Source organism: Girardinichthys multiradiatus, chromosome 3, assembly GCF_021462225.1.
Source record: "Girardinichthys multiradiatus isolate DD_20200921_A chromosome 3, DD_fGirMul_XY1, whole genome shotgun sequence".
NCBI classification, from domain to species: domain Eukaryota; kingdom Metazoa; phylum Chordata; class Actinopteri; order Cyprinodontiformes; family Goodeidae; genus Girardinichthys; species Girardinichthys multiradiatus.
The window spans coordinates 23649450-23674303 of record NC_061796.1 but is presented as its reverse complement, the minus strand read 5'-3'; the positions used below and the strand labels follow the sequence as shown (position 1 = coordinate 23674303).

General features: G+C 40.8%; 1 protein-coding gene across 1 annotated transcript in view; it reads left to right on the top strand.

The window, feature by feature from the left end:
* cdk14 (cyclin-dependent kinase 14) overlaps positions 1 to 24854 on the top strand; it is a 264192-nt gene that overhangs the window by 153948 nt on the left and 85390 nt on the right. The window contains exons 11-12 of the mRNA XM_047360592.1: positions 9091 to 9154; positions 23538 to 23586. Of these exons, the coding sequence (XP_047216548.1) occupies positions 9091 to 9154; positions 23538 to 23586 (113 nt within the window). The remainder of the gene's footprint in view (positions 1 to 9090; positions 9155 to 23537; positions 23587 to 24854) is intronic.

Here is a 24854-nt window from a genome sequence, read left to right as displayed (position 1 = left end):
CACCCAGTCAGTGGGATACAGCTAATCCACTTAGTTGTGGTTCTGATTGGTTTGACTTCTACCCAGGGGTGACCCCAATAGGTGAGTTAGAGATTACTGTTGGAACACCGAAGCTTAGACATGGGGTCAGCTATAGGACAGGCAGGGGTGGGAAGCAGTTGGGACTGTGGTCAGGGGGATGACCTATGTTCGGATTAAATGGCTGATATCCAAGGAAGGTTCGGTTTCCAACCTGCAAATCCCCGAAGTTTCCAAATAAACAGAACTGATGCTTGGCGCGATAGAACCAGTGTTTATGGTGTGCAAACAGTTACAGCAAAACACCTTGATTCATCAGTCAAATTCTTTGTTTCATCCATCAAAGCTCATCCTCAAGTTAGTTTCACAGGTGGGACCAAGTCGAGTCGAGGTCCTAAACGTTTTTTTTCGGGTGTTAAACAGTTCATTTGATCAAGTATATGTATAAAGTAATCACACAGTAATGAGGACTAATTTAGAGCTCTATAGAACATTTTAAAAAGTGTTTTTTCGCCAGAAGAGCCACTAAGAGCAGATGAACTCTAAAAAGGTCAGAAAATCAATGCCCATGTTGCCTTTTATAAATATTATAACTTCAGGAGTACAAACTGGTTTTACAATATTTCACGAGTAATTCTAGATCACTAAATGAACAAATCTAATTAGTTATGTAAACATATAAAAGTGAAATTTCTGATCAAGTTGACCTTAATAGAAAATTATTATGGAGCTGCTATCTGCCAACTTAGATGCACTGACTGTGTTTAGGTTCAGGTTCAAAGCACAGAGACTTGTCGAGCAAACATACGTAATAATCAGAACGTCATTTAATTTGAAGAAAGTAAATATTTGGAATTTAACCAAGTACCGTCTGAGTTGGAAAATGTGATGTTCCAGGATCCATTATTAATTTAGTGAGCCATAAAACCCTAAAACTGAGTTTTTGGGTCAACATCAACCATATATTAGGTACTTTATTAGCTTTGATACATGATTAAATATAGGAAGTAAGATGTTGCTTCCTCTCTTCTAGTGTTGTCTGCCCACATGTTTTACAGATATGAAATCCAAATAATACACACAAACAATGCATTTTTGTTAAAAACATTTTTTAAATGCATTTATTAAATAAAACTTCCATCATATCTAACAGTTTGTGGTAGCTCTAACATCCCATACATAATGTCAATTCAACCCCTGGCAGCCATTTACAATCGAGCCTGATGCTCTTTCATCTGCTTGCAGGTCACACATCTTGAATGGTGTAACACATCAAGTCTGTTTAAGTCAAACAGCTCAACTGCAAGTGAAGTCACAAGTAGTGGTGTGAAACTTCAAGTTGATTTGACTGTGATTTTATCAAGTCAAATATCAAATCGATAACTTTGTGACTCAAGTTTCACTCAATTCCAAGTCCACACCTCTAGTTTATGGACCACATATCCAACCTTCTGGCTGTCAAGGTTGTTATTGACACAAGTGTAGAAGCAAACTGTAACAATGGAATACTTTAATAAATAAAAGGAAACCTTACAGGGAAATCACAGCAGGAACAGGTCTAAGAACAAAAGCAAAAATAACGGTCCAATGGAGTAATTGAATGACAGAAGAATCAAGCAATGCACAGAGAAAAAACAGGCGTCTAAAGGGGACCTATTATGCAAAATTCACTTTTTGATTGTTTTAATACTTCCATTTGGGTCTCTACCGCTTGGACAAACAGTCCGAACAGGCAAAAAAAACCCAAAACATTTAGCCGTTTTTTGGCTATAAATAAACGTTTTATTTTCTTCTAGAAAGCGCGTGCTTTCAAAAGCTGTGTAATTGTAATGTCACAATTACATTGGTCACCTAGCATCGTTACCTGAGTCCCGCCCCTGACTAGCAACTGAATCGGGGCTCCACCCACTTGATTTTTAGTAGAGGATCATGTCTCTCTGGCTGGTTTTACCTTACACACGTTTTACAATGGCTACCCTGAAAGTCAGATGTTCTGTTGTTGGCCACAAAGACCCACATGTGTCCATGCACATCCTCCTGCTGTCGGATAACAGAGATTCGTAGCTTCATTTTATTTTTGAGGGCAATGTTCCTGTCACATTGCCAAAGACAGTACTAGTTTGCGCGAATCACTTCACCACGGACTGCTTTGAGAACTCACATCAGTACACGTCAGGATTTGCAGAAAGACTGCAATGCAAGTACTTATTGTTGTCTTTCGTTTTCACTTGTACAAAATGCTGGTTGGGGGCACGGCCAGATACAACGAATTTGCATAAAAGTGACAGAGCTCTAAAACAGCTCATTCTAAAAGGAGCTCAAAAAAGGGAAGCTCAGGAGGTGAAATATAATTATCTGAGAATGATTGTGTGTGAAAAATGTAATCAACATGTTTTCTATAGTCCATAGACCTATCCTAAATGTTTAAAAGGAAATATAATTGGTCACTTTTAAATACTGAGGGAAAAATGAACATTGACATAGCATGGAGGTAAGACTGAGGGAGGGAGACTAATTAACACAATAGGTTGCTGAACTAAGGCACAAAGAAACTACAAACCAAGGGAAAAAGACTAACTGTGATGTAAGGGAAATAAATCCAAATGAACACAAGAATAAACCGAGAAACTAAACACAAAGGAAGGACCTAAAGGAAGGAAGGATCCAAGATGGCGCCGCAGATGGTCGCCTCGGAGTGTTGGTGCGCATTGTTTTGTTTTGTTTTTTGCTTTAAAACGGTCTTCTGTGATGGTACCCGGAGATCTCTCACCAGAGAAGAACTCATGAACATCAGGGCTACTACACCAGAGGAGTTATTTCCAACTTTTCTGCCTACTGCTCTGGAATTTTTGGACATTCTGGTCAAAGGTGCACTCACCTTTGTTCACGCGGTGAAACGCCGGAAGAGAGGGAAACGGGCTGGGGTGCTGGTACGACTTCGCCAGCGTGGACTACGAACACCGTTACCTGGAATATTTCTCTCTAACGTGCGCTCACTTCCCAACAAAATTGAGGAACTACAACTGCTGTTGGGGAAAAACAGGGACTTTTATTCATCGGCAGTTTTGTGCTTCACGGAGACGTGGCTGTGTGGATTAATACCGGACTCTGCGCTGCAGCTGGCAGGATTCCAGCTCTACAGAGCGGACAGAGACACGGAACTCTCTGGCAAATTGAAAGGTGGAGGAATCTGTTTTTACCTCAACAGTGGTTGGTGCAACGACGTGACAGTGATTCAGCAGCACTGTTCTCCAGACCTGGAAGCCTTCATCATAAACTGTAAGCCTTTCTATTCCCCCCCGTGAGTTCGCTTCGTTCATCCTGGTCGGTGTTTACATCCCGCCGCAAGCTAACGTGCAGGTCGCACAGCGCATGCTCGCCGACCAGATACTGAGTGTGGAGCGGACCAACCCGGACTCCTTAGTAATCGTCGCTGGTGACTTTAACAAAGGTAATCTGACCCACGAACTCCCCAAATATAGACAGTTTATAAAATGTCTGACCAGAGAGGACAACATTCTGGATCACTGTTACACCACCATCAGAGACGCTTATCACGCCGTCCCACGTGCTGCACTGGGCCAATCCGACCACATCATGGTCCACCTGATTCCTGCATACAGGCAGAAACTAAAGCTCTGCAAACTTGTTGTGAGGACGACAAGGAAGTGGAGCAGTGAGGCTGTGGAGAATCTCCAGGCGTGTTTAGGCTGTACAGACTGGGATGTGTTCAGGACTACTACCAACAGTCTGGACGAGTACACAGAGGCTGTGACTTCCTACATCAGCTTCTGTGAGGACAGCTGTGTACCATCATGCACCAGGGTGAGTTACAACAACGACAAACCCTGGTTCACAGCTAAACTAAGACTGGATAAGGAAGAGGCCTTCAGGAGTGGGGACAAAGACATATACAGAGAGGCAAAGTACAAGTTTGGCAAGGCAGTGAAAGAGGCCAAACGACTGTACTCTGAGAAGCTCCAAAACCAGTTCTCAGCCAACGACTCTGCGTCTGTCTGGAAAGGGCTCAAGCAAATCACCAACTACAAGCCGAAAGCCCCCCACTACATCAACGACCGACGCCTCACCAACAACCTGAACGAGTTCTACTGCCGCTTTGAAAGACAAAGGGACAGTCCTGCAACCATCCCCCACGACGCCCCCCAACAGCTGCAGCCACAATCCACCAGCCCCACCTCTCCAACCTCAAGAGGGGCCTTGGCACCTCCAACCCCCACCCTGAAGTTCCCCCCCACCAGCCCCCTACCCACGCCGAGGACGGCTCTTTCCATCCAGGAGAGGGACGTAAACAAACTCTTGAGGAGACAGAACCCCCGGAAAGCTGCTGGTCCGGATTCTGTCTCACCAGCCAGCCTGAAGCACTGCGCTGATCAGCTGTCTCCAGTCTTCACAGACATTTTTAACACCTCACTGGAGACATGTCATGTGCCAGCCTGCTTCAAGTCCTCCACCATCGTCCCTGTTCCCAAGAAGCCAAGGACCACAGGGCTTAATGACTTCAGACCCGTCGCCCTGACCTCTGTGGTGATGAAGTCCTTTGAGCACCTTGTGCTCTCACACCTAAAAGACATCACCGACCCCCTCCTGGACCACCTGCAGTTTGCCTACAGAGCCAACAGGTCTGTAGATGATGCAGTCAACCTAGCCCTTCACTTCATCCTCCGGCACCTGGACTCCACAGGAACATACGCCAGGATCCTGTTTGTGGATTTCAGCTCTGCCTTCAACACCATCGTCCCAGTTCTGCTACAGGAGAAGCTCTCCCAGCTGAGTGTGCCCGACTCCACCTGCAGGTGGATCACTGACTTCCTGTCAGACAGGAAGCAGCGCGTGAGGCTGGGGAAGCACGTCTCTGACTCCCTGACCATCAGCACCGGTTCCCCCCAAGGCTGTGTTCTTTCTCCTCTGGTCTTCTCCCTGTACACCAACAGCTGCACCTCCAGTCACCAGTCTGTCAAGCTTCTGAAGTTTGCGGACGACACCACCCTGATCGGACTCATCTCTGATGGTGACGAGTCCGCGTACAGATGGGAGATGGACCATCTGTTGGACTGGTGCAGCCAGAACAACCTTGAGCTCAACGCTCTAAAGACAGTGGAGATGGTTGTGGACTTCAGGCAGAACCCAGCCCCACCTGCCCCCATCACCCTCTGTGACTCCACAATTGACACTGTGGAATCTTTCCGCTTCCTGGGAACCATCATCTCCCAGGATCTCAAGGGGGGGCCAAACATCAGCTCCCTCATCAAGAAAGCCCAGCAGAGGATGTTCTTCCTGCAGCAGCTGAAGAAATTCAACCTGCCAAAGACTATGATGGTGCACTTCTACACAACCATCATTGAGTCCATCCTCACCTCCTCCATCACCATCTGGTACGCCGCTGCTACAGCCAAGGATAAGGGCAGGCTGCAGCGTGTCATTCGGTCTGCTGAGAAGGTGATTGGCTGCAGTCTACTGTCGCTCCAGGAACTGTACACCTCCAGGACCCTGAAGCGGGCAGGGAAGATTCTGGCTGATCCCTCCCACCCCGGTCACAGACTCTTTGAAACTCTCCCCTCTGGCAGGAGGCTGCGGTCCATCCGGACCAAAACCTCACGCCACAAGAACAGTTTTTTCCCATCTGCCACCAGCCTGGTTAACAAAGCCCGGAAACCACACTGACACCCCCCCCCCTCCTTTTTTTTTTTTTTGCTGACAGGACACCTGTAACCTGTAACTCTATGCGTTACATTAACCCTCAGCTTGGACTCCTGCTTTACTTGCACAATGATCATCTGCACTGTTGTATTGCTCTTGCATCTTATACTGCTCTATATTTACTCTCACTCACTTAAAACTGTGCACATATATTTATATTATATTGTAGATATGTTTATACTTTTTAATTTGTATTGTATTGCACTGACTACGCCAAAACAAATTCCTTGTATGTCCAAAAACGTACTTGGCAATAAAGCTTTTCTGATTCTGATTCTAATGTAGAAAAATAGCTAAATAAACAACTGAACAATGCAAAACCTTAAGAACATAACAAACAACATGGAAAAAATGAAAACCAAAACCCAAACACCCAAGGATCATGACACTCTGTTGCACTAATTTTCAAGATTCTTATTTGAAGCAAGAAAGGAAGTAGATCTTGAGCTAACAGTAACACAACAGAGTTATAAGAATACCTCAACTCACTGTTAGCTGCTAACTATGATGCTGTTAGTATCTGTTTGGCAACTTCATTTGGGTTCATTTAAGTATATGTATAAGTTCCGCATTGTGGATAGGTCAAACCTGGACTGGAACGTTTACACTGCTTATTTGTTACAACAGTGTGATAGGATTTAAAACTTTTCCAAACTTTTTGATCAAAGATCATTTTTGATTGAGTGTTATGGAAAATGAATCCCATAATACTTAACTTGAAGTCAGAATGGAATCCATGATCCAGATATAGTCCAAGGTTTTATTTTTTAACACACCTCATGTTATTCTATCAGCTGTCTGCCTGACCTGCTTTCAGCGCAGTCACAAGCCACATCGCTCCAATCTCTTCATTCGCTCTCTCTCGCAACATAAATATAATCAGGGGTCCCTGTGTGAAGGTCAGATATGTTGTCTGTGGCTGCCTGGCTGGGTGGTCTGTAACCTATCCTGGGTGTGTGATGGAGATGGAGGGTTAAGGGGTATATGTGTGCAGCAAAATATGTGTAGAGCCCTGGGTCATGACCTGTGACCTTTCATGAATTCCTCAGTAAAATGAACCCGTCTCTTTTTTGACATACCCTCTCCCCTCACTTGCTCATGTTCAGGGATGAATGCAACCCTGCCTGCTTCCTGATCCTGCTATTTCATAATGTCTTTCACCCAGCTTGTGTCTGAGGTGGAGCTCACTGGCCTGAAGAAACATTGTCATTTTTGCCATTGAGGCAGCAGACAGGGGAGTTTGTCCATAACAAAAACACAAGCAAGAGTCACTTGTGTAAAACACCAATGTGACCAATATACTGTTTCTTTGTCAAACTCAAATGTTTCATCAAGGAAATTTTAATCAGATAATTTTAGAAGCAAAATCCCTGTAGTCTAGTGTGAAAATATAATTTCCCCCATTTTTAAATCATAAATTAACTGTGATCAAACATATTTGTTGGTTCAGTTTCACTAGAATCAAGAAAAACCTGTAAAAACATGTAATCATTTGAATAGAGCAGTGGGGAACCTTCCCGCGAGTGGCTGACCTTCCCAAATGGAGTCTATGCAAATAGCTTGTAGGAATTGTAAACTTAACTTTGCATTCACATTTTATTTGTGGGTCATATAGCAGCCTAGCAAGCTCTGTCCACATTTTTTCACCAGGACATGTTCTTGTTCCACCTAAAATGGATTGGACTGGGCAAACGGAGAGTGGATAACTAGTGGACTCCTATCAGGATTATCTTGTTTTCATAAAATGCTCTTGATTTGCTCCATGAATAAATAGTGGCAATTGGGCTTCATGTAGAGCCAAGTAGGTCTCACACTCCAGTTCACGGATCCACAGCTACAGATCCAGAACTCTGCTGCTATCCTGTGGTGTCTGGTAGTGGAACCACAGCAAAGCTTTTTGGTCCTGTAGATTCCAAGCAAAGCTCCTTATTTAGTTGTAGTTTAACAGATCTACTCAGATCTGCTGTCATTCTGTGGTTTGTCATTCAAAGAACAAAGCTCCTCTTTTACCAGTTTTAAAACACACTGAAAAAAGGTCCATCCATCCATCCATCCATCCATCATCTCCTGCATACTGAATATAAGGAAGTGGTGATGAGAGGCTCAGAAAATCCCCAGTCTTCAGCTCATCCTGAGGGATCCCAAGATGTTTCTAGAACTGATAGCACATAAAGTTCCTTCAGTGACTTCAGTCTCTCCTCCTAGGGGGAAATATGTCCCAGAGCCCTCAAAATGAAGACAACTTAGACATATCTTTTTTAAACTCATGAACAACTTCTGCTGACTTCTTTGGCATTCTTGGAACAATGATGTTGACTTCAGTTCATACAGTGTTTGTTTTTTGACGTCACGATGCCCTCTAGTGGTTGATTGTTGTCATTGCGTCAGCACCATCCGTCTTAGCTGCAGCAGCGTTTACCCAGTTTGGAGATGATTTTCCTCTGGTGTGTCTTTTCTGAGGGAACATTTTAACATATAATATGTCGAAATTCAAATGAGAATGAATAAAGTATGGAACATATTGACCCTGAACTAATACTCAGGTTAGATTGACCCAGACTCTAAGCAGAGCCTGACCCACAGTGCATTCACTGTGGGTCAGGATTAAACACGGTTTCATTCTTCTTTGCATCTCAGCTGTTTCTATATCCACATCTGAAACATATGTTTCCCACAAACACTCTTCCATCCATTCGTTGCACGGGTAGTGTTCTTAGTAAGCTGTTCAGATTTGGTGGTTGCCTGACTGCTGTGAGGAGTGTGCTGCTGATCAGAGAAATGCAGGGAATCTGGAAACTATTATGCTGCTAAGCTCTGATGGATCATGTCTAAGGCATGTCCGCTGCTCTGTGTTTTCTCATCATAAACCCAGCCTCTGTGTGCGTGAGAACTCTGCCTGAATTTCCCTTTAGAGTTGCAGCAATCAGGACTATTGCACTAACAAATGAAAGTTTAAAAATGATCAGGGAACAATATGATTTATAAAACATTGTACTGTAATACCAACAACACAGCTCAGACATTAACTAGCTTATTTACTTTAATGCTTGCAGAGATTGATGAACACTGTTTACATGTTTTAGATAGCTGCCAAACATTGATAGGTTTATATGTTGATTAATCATTGAACATATAGAGCCTAAACATACAACCAGAGCAATTATGGAAGTGTTTAGATTGAAGTGATTGTAAATCTTGAATTATTTTCCTTCTGCTTAGCATTATCCATGATTTTACTGTGGTCTGTCACAGAATATTAAAAAGTTAAAGGGGTATAAATACCTTCAAAAATATTTAGTTATGAAGATGTTTTTTTTTCTTTTCTGACTTCTTCTCTGTTCCCGTCTCTGTTAGGTTCTTGGAACTCCATCTGAGGAAACGTGGCCTGGCGTTAACTCCTTGCCTCATTTTAAACCAGGTGGGCCATTTTTTTATTTTGAAGCTGTACTACGCCCTATAAATGGATTGAGGGTTCCTACACACTTTCTACAAGTACAGGATCTGACTATTAGCTGTACCAACACCATGCAAAAAAGGTGAACCATAGACGTTTTAGAGAGGAATTCATTAATGAAGGTCCAGGCGAACCATCTAAATGAGCCATTTTAAAACCATGGAAATCTCTCTGGATTTTTGTCCTAGGTTATTTTTTTTCCCTCATTATCTCTCCATAGCTAGGCATTCTCTTTAATAATAACTGTTTAGGGAGTTTGTTTGGAAGAATCCCCCAAACATGTATTCATTCATTGAAAAGGGAAAAAAAAAATCAGAAGAGCTAATATTTGTTTCCAAATGGTGCATATTTATCAACAATAAAACTTTTATATAGAATTATAGAAACATTTAAATGCAAAAAGCTATTAACACAAATCTCTTAGAAAATGTTATGAACATTATTATTTAATTTATCACTTAATTTATGACAGGTAGAAACTGATGTAGATTTGCTCAAAATGCAATGATAAAAGAATACCAATAAATCTGTGATAGTAACAATAAATCCACACCAGAAAAAGGATTTCAGTTTTATTATGTTGCTATCATATACGAAAGGTTTGTTTTCAAACGCTTCCAAAAAATGATTTGTTTAAAAAACTTATTTAACTCAAGTTTTTGCCCAACTTATTATTTTGTTGTTTGAGTCACTGAAAGAAGGCTTTAGACAGAGACACACTTATACAAAAATCAAAATGGGCCATTTCACTGCTTAGTTTTACCTTTAGAGTCTGTTAGATGATGGTTATAAACTGGACGTGTCAGTCTAAAACTGGGTTTGGTTTATATATCAAACAAAGCTTAAACAATCCTTTACATACACTATATTGGCCAAAGTATTGGGCCCCACCACCACATCAATGAATTCCGGTGTTTCAATCACTTCCATGGCTGCAGGTGTGGAGAAACTTGACTGGCCTGCACAGAATCCTGACCTCAATCTTCTCTGTGACAAATTAGAGCAGAGGCTGCAGTTCTGGTTTTCTCATCCAACACACTCCTAAACCTTGTAGAAGATGTTTACAGAATAGTTAAAGTTGCTATATCTGCCAACGGTCGATCAATCAACAAACTGGACCTTATAGATTAAAAAATAGGATGTCATCAAAGTTCATATACATCTAAAAGTAGACAGACAAGTATTTTTTTGCAATTTAGTTTATATTTTTTACTTTACCAACAAAATAAAAGGTTCACATAATTTAAGGGTTAAGTCCAGAACAGCAGTGAAATAGCCCTTTATTGCAGTGCTGAATCAGAATCTTCAGCATCATGGTTTGTGTAACATACAGATAATAAAAACCCAGCTAGCTCAATGTTTTGGGCTCACATGTCTTAATTGTTATAAAAACTACAGTAAAAAGTAATACACTTGAAAGAAACTTCAAGTTCTCCAGATCCTGTGGCTATATAAACATCTGGAATGTTCTCCACTGAATTCTGAGTCATTGGGAAATTATCCTTTAAACCTTCTCAGGTTATTGAGCAGCAGCATTCGATGAGGGCATTCCTCCTTAGCATTGTGCAAACATGCACTTCAATGCTCCAGAGCTGCAAAGATCCAGAACCCTTGCTTTTCTAGAAGTGGCAACACTAACTAATAGTTAATTAATCAATACTAGAGTCACCTCGAGAAGGCTGGTTCTTTCATGGGTACCACAATGGGGTGCCACAATGTAACCAAAGAAAGGATTTCAGTTTTATGATGTTGCTATCATATATAAGAGGTTGGGACGAATGAATCCCTGACCTTGAATTGGGACAATAACATTCTGCCCTGTTTGCCCCCCTCCCCACCACCACCACCCCGTCACACTTGGTGAACAAACTCTGTTGGTGGTGTATATATGTGGACTGGATAAAATTATGAACAACCTTTATATATAGACTCCCTTGCACATCCCCACTCTGGCTTTTTATGATAAAACCACAACAGTGAAAAGTTTTTGTTTTCTTCCAATATATATTTTTCCATTATACTGCAAATTTAATCTGAAGAAGGAACGGCTAAAATCTGTCAAAGACAAACACCAGCTTTGGGGAGAATTCAATTTATTTATATAGAGCCAATTCACAACACATGTCGTCTCAAGGCACTTCACAAAAGTCAGGTACATACATTCCAATTAATCCTAACCATTGAACAGTGCAGTCAGATTCAGTTATTTATTCAAATTGGATAAAAAAGTTTTTCTATCTAAGGAAACCCAGCAGATTGCATCGAGTCAGAGATTTGTAGCATTCACTCCTCCTGGATGAGGAGCCGCCTGGGAAGCCAGACCAAACCACCGAGTGCCAGAGCCCGGCCACCCCAGAACAGGCCATGTATAGGGGCACTAAGTAAAATAATAAACTGATAAAGTTTGTCCATCTAGAGCACACTGATGGCCATTGTTATACTAAAAACCACAAGGATCGGGATAGCTCTCTCTGTCAGACTGATTATAACCATTGGAAAAGAGAATGGGTCATACAGGTAGCAGAAATGGAGGGTGTGTTTGCACCTCAACCATAACTGAGCCGGTTTAGGCTAAACCTGACTCCCCCTTACTCCATCCAACAGGGACTGAGGAAGGCGGACTTAAAAAATAAGGAAGATAGCCTAAGCCATTTTAACTATAAGGTTTGTCAAAAAGGAAAGTTTTAACCCTAAGCTTAAAAGTAGACAGGGTGTCTGCCTCACGGCCCAAAACTGGGAGCTGGTTCTACAGGAGAGGACCCTAATAACTAAAGGATCTGCCTCCCATTCTACTTCTAGAAACTCTTGGAACCACCAGTAAACCTGCAGTCTGAGAACGAAGTGCTCTGTTATGAACATATGGAACAATCAGATCTCTGATGTATGATGGAGCTAGATCATTAAGGGCCTTATATGTGAGGAGGAGAATTTTAAATTCTATTCTGGATTTAACAGGGAGCCAATGAAGGGAAGCTAAAATAGGAGAAATATGATCTCTCTTTTTAATTTTCATCAGAACTCTTGCTGCAGCATTTTGAATCAGCTGAAGTGTTTTAACTTAATTTTGTGGACATCCTGATAGTAAAGAATTACAATAGTCCAGCCTTGAAGTAAAAAATGCATGGAATAGTTTTTCAGCGTCACTCCTGGATAGAATGTTTCTAATCTTGGCAATGTTCCAGGGGTGAAAGAAGGAAATCCTAGAAACCTGTTTAATATGGAATTAAATGACATGTCCTGGTCAAAAATAACACCAAGGTTTTTTACTTTATTACCGGAGGTCAATTTAATGCCATCCAGGTTAAGTGATTGACCAAGCAGTTTCTTTTTTAAAGACTCCAGTCCAAAGACAACAACTTCTGTCTTGTTTGAATTTAGAAGCGGAAAATTTAAAGTCATCCAAGTTTTTGTGTCTTCAAGACATGCTTGTATTCTAGCTAACTGGATTTATGGATAAGTAAAGCTGAGTATCATCAGCGTAACAGTGAAAATTTATCCTATGATGCCTGATAATTTGACCTAGTGGAAGCATATATATATATATATATATATATATATATATATATATATATATATATATATATATATATATATATATATATATAGTAAAGGAAATTGGCCCAAGTACTGAACCCTGTTGTACTCCACAGTTAGCCCTGGAGTTTAAAGATGATTTATTATTTACATGAACAAACTGGAATCTGTCAGACAAATAAGATTTAAACCAGCCTAGCGCTGTTCCCCTGATCCCTACAGCATATTCCAGCCTTTCTAAAAGAATATTATGGTCGACTGTATCAAATGCAGCACTGAGATCTAACAGAACCAGTACAGACACAAGTCCATTATCTGAGGCCATAAGGAAATCATTAGTGACTTTCAGCAGAGCTGTTTCAGTGCTATGATGAGCTCTGAAGCCTGACTGAAATTCTTTAAACAGGTAATTGCTGTGTAAATGCTCACATTTGATTAGCAACTATTTTCTCAAGAATTTTAGATAAGAACGGAAGATTGGATATAGGTTCTGTGATTTTTCAAGTCATCTTTTGCCTAGCATCTCTTTAGCCATGCTTGGGATCTTATTCTGGAAACACATGGACAGTCTAGACCCAGATGAAAAATAAATAAATATCAGTGTAAAAAATAGAAGAGCCAGGTATGAAAGTGGTATACGTTGAAAGACAAAAATGACAAATTGTCAAGAAATGTGGTTTTGGAACTGGACCAGGGTGCATAGAAGCTCTCATGAGGGGCATAGTGAACTCAAGGTTTTTAATGATAAAACAAAATCAAAAACTTACAGCATGACATGAGTAGATCTGGACATTGAGCTTGGGCAAAAAGGCATGTATAGTAACTGGCTTGGAAACAGGCAAGCAAATCCAGAACTGAACAAAGAAAAGACAGGGACTTAAGTAGGAGGAGAAACAGGTGCAGGCTAAGGACTGGACCGAGATGGCACAGGTGAGAAAAAAACAGGTTGATTACATTGTGGCTATGGTTGATTACATGGTGGCTATAGATGATGGTGGGAAGTAATAAACATAAATGAAGCTGAATAGAGATACTGGGAACAATCTTAACAGAGAATACTACAGAAATAACTAAGTATAAAAAACATAAGAATAACTGGAAAGCTAAATGCAAAGAAAATCACTCCCATGAAAAACAACTGACAGAAATGAGCACAGAGAAGTGAATTTATATGGCAAAACCCAAATGGTACAAAAATAAGAGAACATAGCAAGACCAGTTAGAACATGAGATAACAATGCTGAAAAACATGAACACAAATGAAACGGAACTTATTTATTTATAACCTTACCCATAATCACCACACCATCATGACTTAAATAAATAAATACTAAACTGACCTACAGATTGGAGAGATGAGCGTGATTGTCATTTTAATTGCGTCATTTGCTAATTTTAAATCAGAGCAAACAAAGATGACATGAGGAACCTCTCAAGGCTTCATTCTTGGACCACTTTTATTTAACATATGATCCCACTAACTCAGATTATAGAGTACTACAAAATCTCCTACAATATCTAATGGTGTTACAGATTATCTCAGGTCAGCTCATCTGAAAGGTTGCTGCCAGAGTCTTGAGCAACACCAGCAAAATCAGTCACATTATAGCAGCTTTTAAATCACTGCACTGGCTTCCTGTTTGTCAAAGGATATAGTTTAAAATCTTGTTCATAGTCTATAAAGCACTGAATGTTCTTGGGCCTAAACCCATTTCTGAGTTGTTGGTCAAGTATGATCCATGCAGACCTTCCAGGTCATCAGAGACCTAATTGAGGGGAGGAATGATTTTGTTTCTTTGCTCCTCGGCTCTGAAACCAACAGGTTAAAAACCTGAGATTTACTGAAACTGTTGACTTCTTTAAGTCAGGCCTGAAAACATCACTGTTCATTGCAGCTAAATTTGAACATTTTAAATGGTGTGTCAAGCAGATTTATGTTTTGTCTGTGTTCCTTTGCTGTTCCTGTAAAATATTGTTTTATAACAACCCAGGCCTTGGATGAACTGACAAACTAGGTTGAACCCAACTGATTGGTAGACATAGGGGCCAGCCCTTACACAAACTTGCAAGGATGAAGCTGATGTTGAAAATAAAGGGTTGGGTGAGAGTAGACCATGAGACACTGACTATACTACATTAATGTAGCAGCAGCAGCTGCAGCAGGCGAGCACTTCCAGCTGGTAGCGATGCCTTCTGGGAGCTCATTAGGGCTTTTTATGGACTGATTGCAGATGAGTCTCAGCAGATACAGGAGAGAGGGGGCAGACAAGAACAGATAAAAAGAGATGAGGGTGGTGGGCAGGGAGCCATCACCAAGCTACAGTGAGCGACCCAGCCTCCAGTCTCCATTGGCCAATTAGGGACCAACATACACACACAACCCATGCTAATGTGAACTCCAGTCCAGCTGTGGCTATGGTAACAGCAGGCACTTGTAAACAGTTAGGTAGACTACAGGTGTGTCTTACAAGCCTGGACGACCTTTAATTTTCTGCAGACAACAAAAGTTGTTCTCTTTGGACCAGAACATCTGAAAAACAAATTGCCTAGTCGGTCACTTACTCTGGATGGCACTGAGTTGGCCGCCAGTCTTAAATTAAAGAAATTTGATGTAATCTTTGACCAGGACGTGTGCTTTAAATCTCATATTTAACAGGCTTCCAAGACTTTCTTCTTTCATCTGCACAACATCGCCAGAATTAAAAAATCCTCCCCCAGAGTGATGGACAACTATTACTACTGCATCAGTTCTATCTGTAAAAATTCTTATTTCTCCTATTTTTCGCTTCTTTTCATTGGCTCCGTGTTCAGTCAGTCAGTCATTTTCTACCGCTTATTCCATGTTAAATCCTGAATTAAATTTCAAATTCTGCTCCGCAAATATAAAGCCCTTAATAACCAAGCTCCATCATACATCAGAGATGTTATTGTTCCATATGTTCCGAACAGAACCCTTCGTTTTCAGACTGCAGGTTTTCTGGAGGTTCCTAGAGGTTCTAACTGTACAGATGCTGGTCACAAATTTAGAATATCATGAAAAAAATTATTTATTTGAGTAATTCCATTCAAAAAGTGAAACATGTATAGTATTTTTATTCATTACAAACAGACTGATATATTTCAAATGTTAATTATTTTAATTTTGATGATTATAACTGACAACTAATGAAAACCCCAAATTCAGTATCTCAGAAAATTGGAATATTGTGAAAAGGTTCAATATTGAAGACACCAGGTACCACACTTCAATCAGTTAATTAACTCAAAACACCTGCAAAGGCCTTTAAATGGTCTCTCAGTCTAATTCTGTAGGCTACACAATCATAGGGAAGACTGCTGACCTGACTGTTGTCCAAAAGACGACCGTTGACACCTTGCACAAGGAGGGCAAGACACAAAACGTCATTGCTAAAGAGGCTGGCTGTTCACAGAGCTCTGAGTCTGAGCACATTTTTAGAGAGGTGAAGGGAAGGAAAAGATGTGGTAGAAAAAAGTGTACAAGCAATAGGGATAACCACACCCTGGAGAGGATTGTGAAACAAAACCCATTCAAAATGTGGGGGAGATTCACAAAGAGTGGACTGCAGCTGGAGTCAGTGCTTCCAGAACCACCACACACAGACGTATTTAAGACATGGGTTTCAGCTGTCACATTCCTTGTCTCAAGCCACTCTTGAAAAAGAGACAGCGTTAGAAGCATCCTGGACTAAAGACAAAAAGGACTGGGCTGCTGTTGAGTGGTCCAAAGTTATGTTCTCTGATGGAAGTAAATTTTGCCTTTCCTTTGGAAATCAAGGTCCCAGAGTCTGGATGAAGAGAGGTGAGGCTCAGAATCCATGTTGCTTGAGGTCCAGTGTAAATCAATTTTTTGTATTGGTCTTAAGTAATATTCAAATTTTCTGAGATACTGAATTTGAAGTTGTTGCTCTGTGATGGACTGGCGACTTGTCCAAGGTGTACCCTGCCTCTCGCCCATAGACTGCTGGAGATAGGCACCAGCTCCCCCGCGACCCACTATGGAATAAGCGGTAGAAAATGACTGACTGACTGAATTTAAAGTTTTCATTAGTTGTCAGTTATAATCATCATTAAAATTTATGTGTGTGTAAAGTGTGTAATGAATGAATATAATATACAAGTTTCAATTTTGGAATGGAATTACTGAAATACATTTTTTCCTGATATTCTAATTTTATGACCAGCGCCTGTAGAACGGGTTGGAGATCTTTTGGCTATCAGGATCCTTTTCTGTGGAATCAGCTCCCAGGTTTAGTCCATGAGGCAGACACCCTGTCTACTTTTAAGACTAGGCTTTGATAAAGCTCATAGTTAGCTCAGGAGAACCTAAGCCACTCTGTCTCTGTGGTTATGCTGCTATAGGTTTAGGCAGCTGGAAGACATAGCTACCACAATTCCTCATTCTGTTACTTTTTCCTACTACTCTACAATTATTACCACCTTCAATTAATGTAGTAACTATGTCTCTCTGTTTTTTCTACACCATATAACCTTGACCCCGCTTTTCTGTTTAGCTGTGACACCTTTCCAGGGACATTGGCTGCATTATTGACATCAGAAACCTCATGTTGTCTCTGTGTAGATGATACGCTTGGCCCTGTCTTTCTGTGTTTAACCCTGTTTCTCTCTTGGACAAAGCTATCAAAGGAGCCATTGTTGCTACTAGCTATACATACTCTTTCTTTCATCCCATGCATTTTACTACTGGCTCAGAGCGTATCTGCTTAGCTGTGGTTCCCTCCTGGAAAAGGCCACTAAAGGAGCTACTGCTGACATTACTCTTTACTTTTTCTTTAACATAGAAAATACACCAGGATTACAGCTTCTGTGTTTTATGTGCCCACTCATCTCAAACTCCCAGTTGGTTGGGGTTTCTTAGCTAAAAAAAACTTTTACCAAATGAAATCATAAAGTAAACTTCACTGCATTGTTTCCTAACTTGGAACAAAAATGGAATGTATGTAATTGGACTTTGAATCTGTCTGTATGCCTGGAAATAACTATAACTATATATACACTATATTGTCAGAAGTATTTGCTCTCCTGCTTTGGCTCACACATGAAATTAAGTGACATCCCATTCCTAATACATGGGGTTTAATATGATGTTGATCCACCCTTTACAGCTGTAACATCTTTAACTCTTCTGGGAAGGCTGTCCACAAGGTGTAGCAGCGTGTTCATGAGGAATTTTGACCATTCTTTCAGAAGCACATTTGTGAGATCATAGACTGATGTTGGACGAGAAGGCCTGGCTCTCACCCTCCACTAATTCATCCCAGGTCATGCACACTAAACTCTCTCATCCATGTCTTTATGGACCTTGCTTTGTGCAGTGGTGCACAGTCATGCTGGATGAGGAGGGAACCATCTCTAAACCGTTTCCACAGGTTTGTGAGCATGGAATTGTCTTGGTATGCTGAAGCATTCAGAGTTACTTTTACTGGAGCTGAGGGGCCAGGCCCAGCTCCTGAAAAACAACCACACAGCATAATCCTCCCTCCACCAAACTTTATATTTTGCACAATCCAGTCAGACAAGTACCGTTCTCCTGGCAACTGCCAAACCCAGACTCATCCATCAGATTGCCAGATGTTGAAGAGCAATTCATCACTTCAGAGAAAACGCCTCCAATTCTCTAACGTCCAGTGGCAGTGTGCTTTACTCCACTGTATCTAACACTTTGCATTGCACTGGGTGATGCATAGTTGGATGCAGCTGCTCAGCCATGGAAACCCATTCCATTCAGCTCTCTACACACTGTTCAGGAGCTAATCTGAAGGCCACATGAGGTTTGGAGTTCTCTGGCAATTTAATCTGCAGAAAGTCGGCTACCTCTGCGCACTATGTCGTCAGCATCTGCTGCAACTACTCTGTCAGTTTACATGGCTTACTACTTCATGGCTGAGTTGCTGTTGTTCCTAATCACTTCCACTTATATCACTAACAGTTGACAGTGGAATATTTAGGAGTGAGGAAATTTCATGGCTGGAGTTGTTGCACGGGTGGCATCCTATCACAGTACTATGTTGTGATACCCATTTTTTCACCAATGTTAATAGAAAGAGTCTGCATGCCTAGATGCTTGATTTTATACACCTGTGGCGTTGTAAGTGATTGGAATACTTGATTTCAATTATTTGGATGGGTGAGTGAATACTTTAGGCAATGCAGCATATATTCTAATAAACTGGATCTGTTTGTTTTGTAGAGCACCTTGAGATGACCTTTGTTTGGACTCGGCACTATACAAAAGAACTGAACTGAATGAAGCCCCATAAAACCGTGTAGATGTGCAGCTGTGTCAGACCACTACACATCGATATGCTTTGCTCAACCTGGTACTGGCTCAACGTTCTGTGTCTGTTTAAAACACTAGAGCTTATTATGGCTTTGCCTTCAGCAGTCGCAGGCAGAATGAGATGCTGTCTGCAATCTTCTTGTAAAACACAACCATGTGTTGATGCTTGGAAAGCCTCAGACTGTGATTAATACCTGAGCATGATAACACCAGAGGTTGGGAGTTCCAGGACAACTGTGATTATCACAGTGTAGGACAAACAACTGTGTGCCATTATATTCACACTTATAATAATAGTAAACCTTATTGTATCATTGTATCATTCTACAGGGAATTAACAAGCAACACTGGCTCTAACTCTGAGAGATCCTGCATATTGTCCTTTAAAGTCTCAAGTTTTATGACTGCACTGTATTTGTGTCCCAAAAGAAAAAACTTACCGTACTTTAAATACTCAAGAAATTTTAGTAAGGCAGCTGCTTTCTAAATTAGATTAAACATATTCCGTCAGATTAATTTATTGATGACATATCAATTATTTAAAAAGCTACAAATAATTGACAGTAGATTTGGAAGTGTTTGCACACAAACCCAGACTCCCACTTACACGGCACTTCATTAGGTACACCTTGCTAGTTTTGGGTTGGACCCATTTTGGCTTTTCTAGGTGCCTTAATTCTTTCTGACTTAGATTCAATAAGGTGTTAGAAACATTCTGGTCCACAGTGCACAGTCGTAATGAGAATCTCCTGTCCTACCACATCCCACGGGTGCTCTGTTGGACTTTGGTTGTTGGAGTACAGTGAACTCACATTCATGTTCAAGTAACCAGTTTGAAAATATTCGAGCTTTGTGACATGTAGCATTATCCTGCTGGAAGCAGCCTTCAGAAAATGGGTCACTTTTATCAAAAAGAGTGCTCATGGTCATCAACAACATTCAGGTTGGCTGTGGCATTTTCAAAAAATGGTCATTTGGTACTAAATGGGCCAAAGTATGTCAAGAAAATATTTTCCACACCATGACACCTGAACCTTTGATCCAAGGCAGGATGGATCCATACTTTCATGTTGTCTCAACTAAACTCCAATCCTTCCATCTAAATGTCACTGAAAACCAGACTCAACAAACCAGGCAATGGTTTTCCAATTTGTTATTGTTCAGTTTTGGTTACATCTTTGTGAATTGTTGCTTCAGTTTCGTGTTGCTAGCTGACAGGAGTGATACCTGGTGTTGTCTTCTGCTGCTGTTGCCCATCTACTTCAAGGTTCGATGTGCTGTATGTTCAGTGATATATTTCAGCTTTCCTTGGTGTTATTAAGTGCTTATTAAAGCTACTGTCTTTCCCATCATCTAACTGGTCTGCCCATTTTGTGACATCAACAAGATTAGCTGCTGCTATCTGTATATTTTTTTCCTTTTTGGACCATTCTCTGTAAACCTGAGAGAGACGGTTATTTATAAAAATTACGAAAGCCTATCCTGGCACCAACAACCACACTGCCTTCAGAGTCTTCACAATGTCTAAATGTCTCAATGCATTAAGTTGCATTGCGATTGGCTGATTCACGATTTGTGATAACAACCTTATTTAAGAGGTGTACTTAAGAATGCCGCCAGCGTTTGCACCTTCGACATAGGAATATGTCTAAGAAATAAAGCTTTTAGTCAAAGAAACAATATGGTTCTGTAGGTGTTACATAGGCCAGTGGAATACCAGAAGGCGTTATAGTTGAGCTTTAACATCTCTATTTTGGTCATGTAATTGTTGATTTTGCTCAAGGTGTGAATGAGAGGGAGACATTTACAAACTTCAAAAAGAAGAGGTATACTGTAGTATTGAAATTCTGTTTAACAATCAGCAGCTACGTTTCACACAGACTTTATACCTGCTGTGTGTATGACTCTTTGAAAAGGAAAAGCATAGACTGTTGACATGACTTATGTTTGAACTGTGTAGGGTAGTTTTTCAGTGGTTGGCTTACAGATAAACCCACCTGATTATTTGCAGAAACTGTAATCAGCAGCAGATGGCAGTGTTGCAGCACTGTGGAATGTTATCTGCTGCAGCCCTGAGCTTGTCTGAGCTGCCAGTGGTTTGCCCATTAGAACAGAAACACTGAGATTCTTCTCATGATTCATCACATTATTCATTATTACCTCGGTGTGTGCTCATCAATACTCCCTACCTTTCTTTTGATCCCAAATGCTGCAGCAGCCACGGTATTGTGATTGGAGAAGTCATTTCTGCTTGATCTTAAAACCTTTTTGTGGTCTATAAAAGGTTCCACAGATATTTCTTTACTCACTGTAATAACATACAATCTTGGTTGTAAACAGGCCTTTAGACTTCCACTTAACCAGATGGAGGCTGTTACATAAGCAGGCTGCTGTGCAAATAGTTAGAAAACACAGACATGTCCTGTGCTGGGTTCTCTGTATAGCTGGCACCCTCCTGCTCTGCTGCTGAGGGAGCTGTGACCATACCAGTTTGTGATCTGGGAGAGTGGATTCAGTGCTGGCAGGTTGGCCCTGATGCTGGACCACGGCTGGGTGCTTGGTTAGGAGGATTATGGCGTCAGTGTGTGACTGACTTGCTGGGTGGTTGGCTAAGGTTGTGTGGTAGCTGTTCAGCTGGCGGGCTGACTGTGAGTGTGCATGGCAGCTCTGGCAGAGCTTAAGAGAACAGGGCTGAGCCTACCAGTCTCTTAGCATAGCAAACATTGCTGTGGAAAAATCAAGAGGCTGCCTAACCAAACTCAGTAAAAATATGACAATTTCATGTGGTCTGGCCTCATTGCTGAAGCACATAGCTCAGATGGTAATACTTAAAAACATATCTGAACTGATATCAGACAGTCCTCACTTTGGCAGATTTATACACTAAACAACCCGGAGTCGAACATTGTTCTTCCAGGAAACTGCAGAAACTGTTCTGCCTGGTTTTCATAAGACTTTATCACACCAGACATCACTTTAAGACATTTGGCTTTGCATGCTACCAAACCGTATCGCTTTAACATTCTTCTTTAGACCTGTGTTCTTTGTTGTGGATCTTCAGAGAAAAGTTGCCTTTTGTCTCATTTTGTATGAGAACCAGAAGACCAGAACAACATTGGGTCCTCAAACACCTCTTGGTTCCAAATAGGTATAACTGTATGAGACTCTCGTGGCATCATAACCTTTCATGGTAACACAGAATATTGATGTTACCACAAACAGCCCAAACCAAAATGTATAAAATGATCTAATGATCTGCTTTTACTCAAAACAGAAAAGCCACAATTATTTTTACTGCTGCTGAAGCAATATAACATACTGACTATTACATTTGGAACATGTCACATTCATTTATTATTTTGCTGTATGCAAAAATAAAGAATAAACAACAGCTAAAATTAGAAAATGTGATAGTGCCCATTTAGTGTTTACATCATTACTGTTGATGGTATAAAAATTGTTTGGTAAATATTTCTGAAAATTAAAATTTGTGAACAGCAGTAGATGCATTGCCCAGTCTCTCTTTGCTATTTTTGAATCATGAACTCTGGCCTTAACTGAGGCAGTGAGGTCTGTAGAGCTGTAGATGTTGTTCTGGGTTCCTTTCTGACCTCCTGGATTAGTTGTTAATAAGCTCTTGGAGTAATTTGTTTGGCCCGCCAATTCTGGGATGGTTCCCCTCTGTTCCATGTTTTCTCCATTGTTTAATGGTTCCTACTGTGGTTCTCTGGAGTCTGAAAACCTTAGAAATGGTTTTGTAACACTTTGTCAGTGAATTAGTTCCTTATCTGTTCTTTAATTTTTTTAGATTATGTGTTGCTGTTTGAGATCTGTAACCCTAATTCATGTTGTCTTGCCAGTAATATCATATAATAATTATTTGTTGATTATACAGACCTAGGTTTGGCTGATGAAATAGAACCAATAAACACGAATCATTACAATTTAACAAAAGGGGAATTACTTTTTCACATAGGGCCAGGATGGTTTGGATAGTTTTTTTCTTCTCTTAATATATTAAATAATCATCAAAAAAATCATTTTATATCATTTTATATTTATCCATTTAATGATCTGAAACATTTAAGTGAGACAAGCCGTAAACTAGAGGAAGTCCTTATGATTGTAAATACTCTTTCACAGCACTGTATGACTGATGTGAACTGTTTTGATAAATGGTACAAACATCCCTTTTCAGATCTGTTAATGGTTTCATTATCAGCACATAATAAAAAAAACGTCTTATTTCTTAGAAAATATCTAAAAGGTATATATAACCTCAGCTAAGAAAAAGCACATATTGGAATATTTCAGTTTTTATTGTTTAACAAAATACTGAAATAGAGTATGAGCAAAATAAAATCAGTCCTTATTAATTTATTAATCATGAGAGCTGGTTTCAGCCAGATGGTGCTCATCATCGTAAATCATCATCATGATCAATGGAGCATTTACAGGTGTACACAGGTCTGATTGTTTTTGTTCCTTTTGCAGAACGCTTTACAGTGTACAGCGCCAAGAAGCTCAGACAAGCCTGGAATAAGTAAGTGAATTCATATCTTTTGTTCTATGTGTGTGGGTGTCACAGAGAGAGAGAGTAATCCTAACCCTATGACAGGTTGTACCTGATTTTTCCTTTAAAGGCCTATTATAATGAACAGTGAACACTTAATATAGTTCTTTCAGTAACACTAATGGAGCCTCCATCTTCACATCAGTATTTCTGCTGTGGGACAGGAGGTTCATATGGCAGGAAAAGGGCACGGTGGCACCATCTGGGCTGGTCCGAGATGGCTGCTGCTGTCTGCCTCAGGCGAACATCTGGAGCAGAGACCACAGAGGGCAAAAGGGGTGTGTCTGTGTTCCACAGGGAAACTGATTCATGTAAAACTCCAGCAGTCTGATCAGCTGGGATCACAAAGTTGAACTGCTACAGTAAAGAGACATCCCCACTAAACTATAAAACTAATGGCCTCATCATAGGGGTGATCAGGTATGGTGCCTCCTGTGATTATAATATTAGAGGTAATTTGTGTTGTTAATCAGTAGAGAATCTGCTGCATCTCTAATCAGTAAAGCGCAGAGATCCCCACAAATTACTGATAATCATCTACCAAATATTCAGTCTTTGGATAAATTAGAATCGTTTATTACAATGGTGGCTTTGTTAACAGCAGGCCCACTAAAAGTTTATCCTCCCTGACCAGATACATTAAACTAATGAAACAAGGTAAGCATTAACTGTGGGATATCATCTGACTGAGTTATATCTGTGTTTAACTTCCCATCAGTGGTAAAAGCCAATGACATGCCAGGAGTCAGGTGTTTTCTCCACGTGTAGCGAGCCTCGACCACCCAGTCAGCTGAGTGGCTCGAAACTTCAGAGCGCGAAGCCCGGCAAGTGTCGGCGAGTATAAAAAAAAAAAAAAGCCGGAGGAAATCCGTGCTCGCGCTTTACTAAACTGTGCTCTTAGTTTCTGCAATCCGTCTGCACGGTTTGATAAACTTGTGCATTCAGTTTTGCAGTAACTTTGGATGTCTTAGTGCAAACCTCACCTTGAACCAAAACAAAGTCATATAACAAGCTGAGATGTGTGCTGGTTAAAACATGGCAGTGCTTTAAGTTTATATATGACAGCAGATCCACTGAACTTACCTCACAGGTGTGGGCCATGCATCCAAACTCTCGACAGATGTCAGAGTAATCTGCACACACAGACTGCAAAACCGAGAGCATAGTTCATTAAAGCGTGAGCACGGATTTCCACCGGCTTTATTTTTTTTTGCCCGCTGGATCTTGCCAGGCTCCGT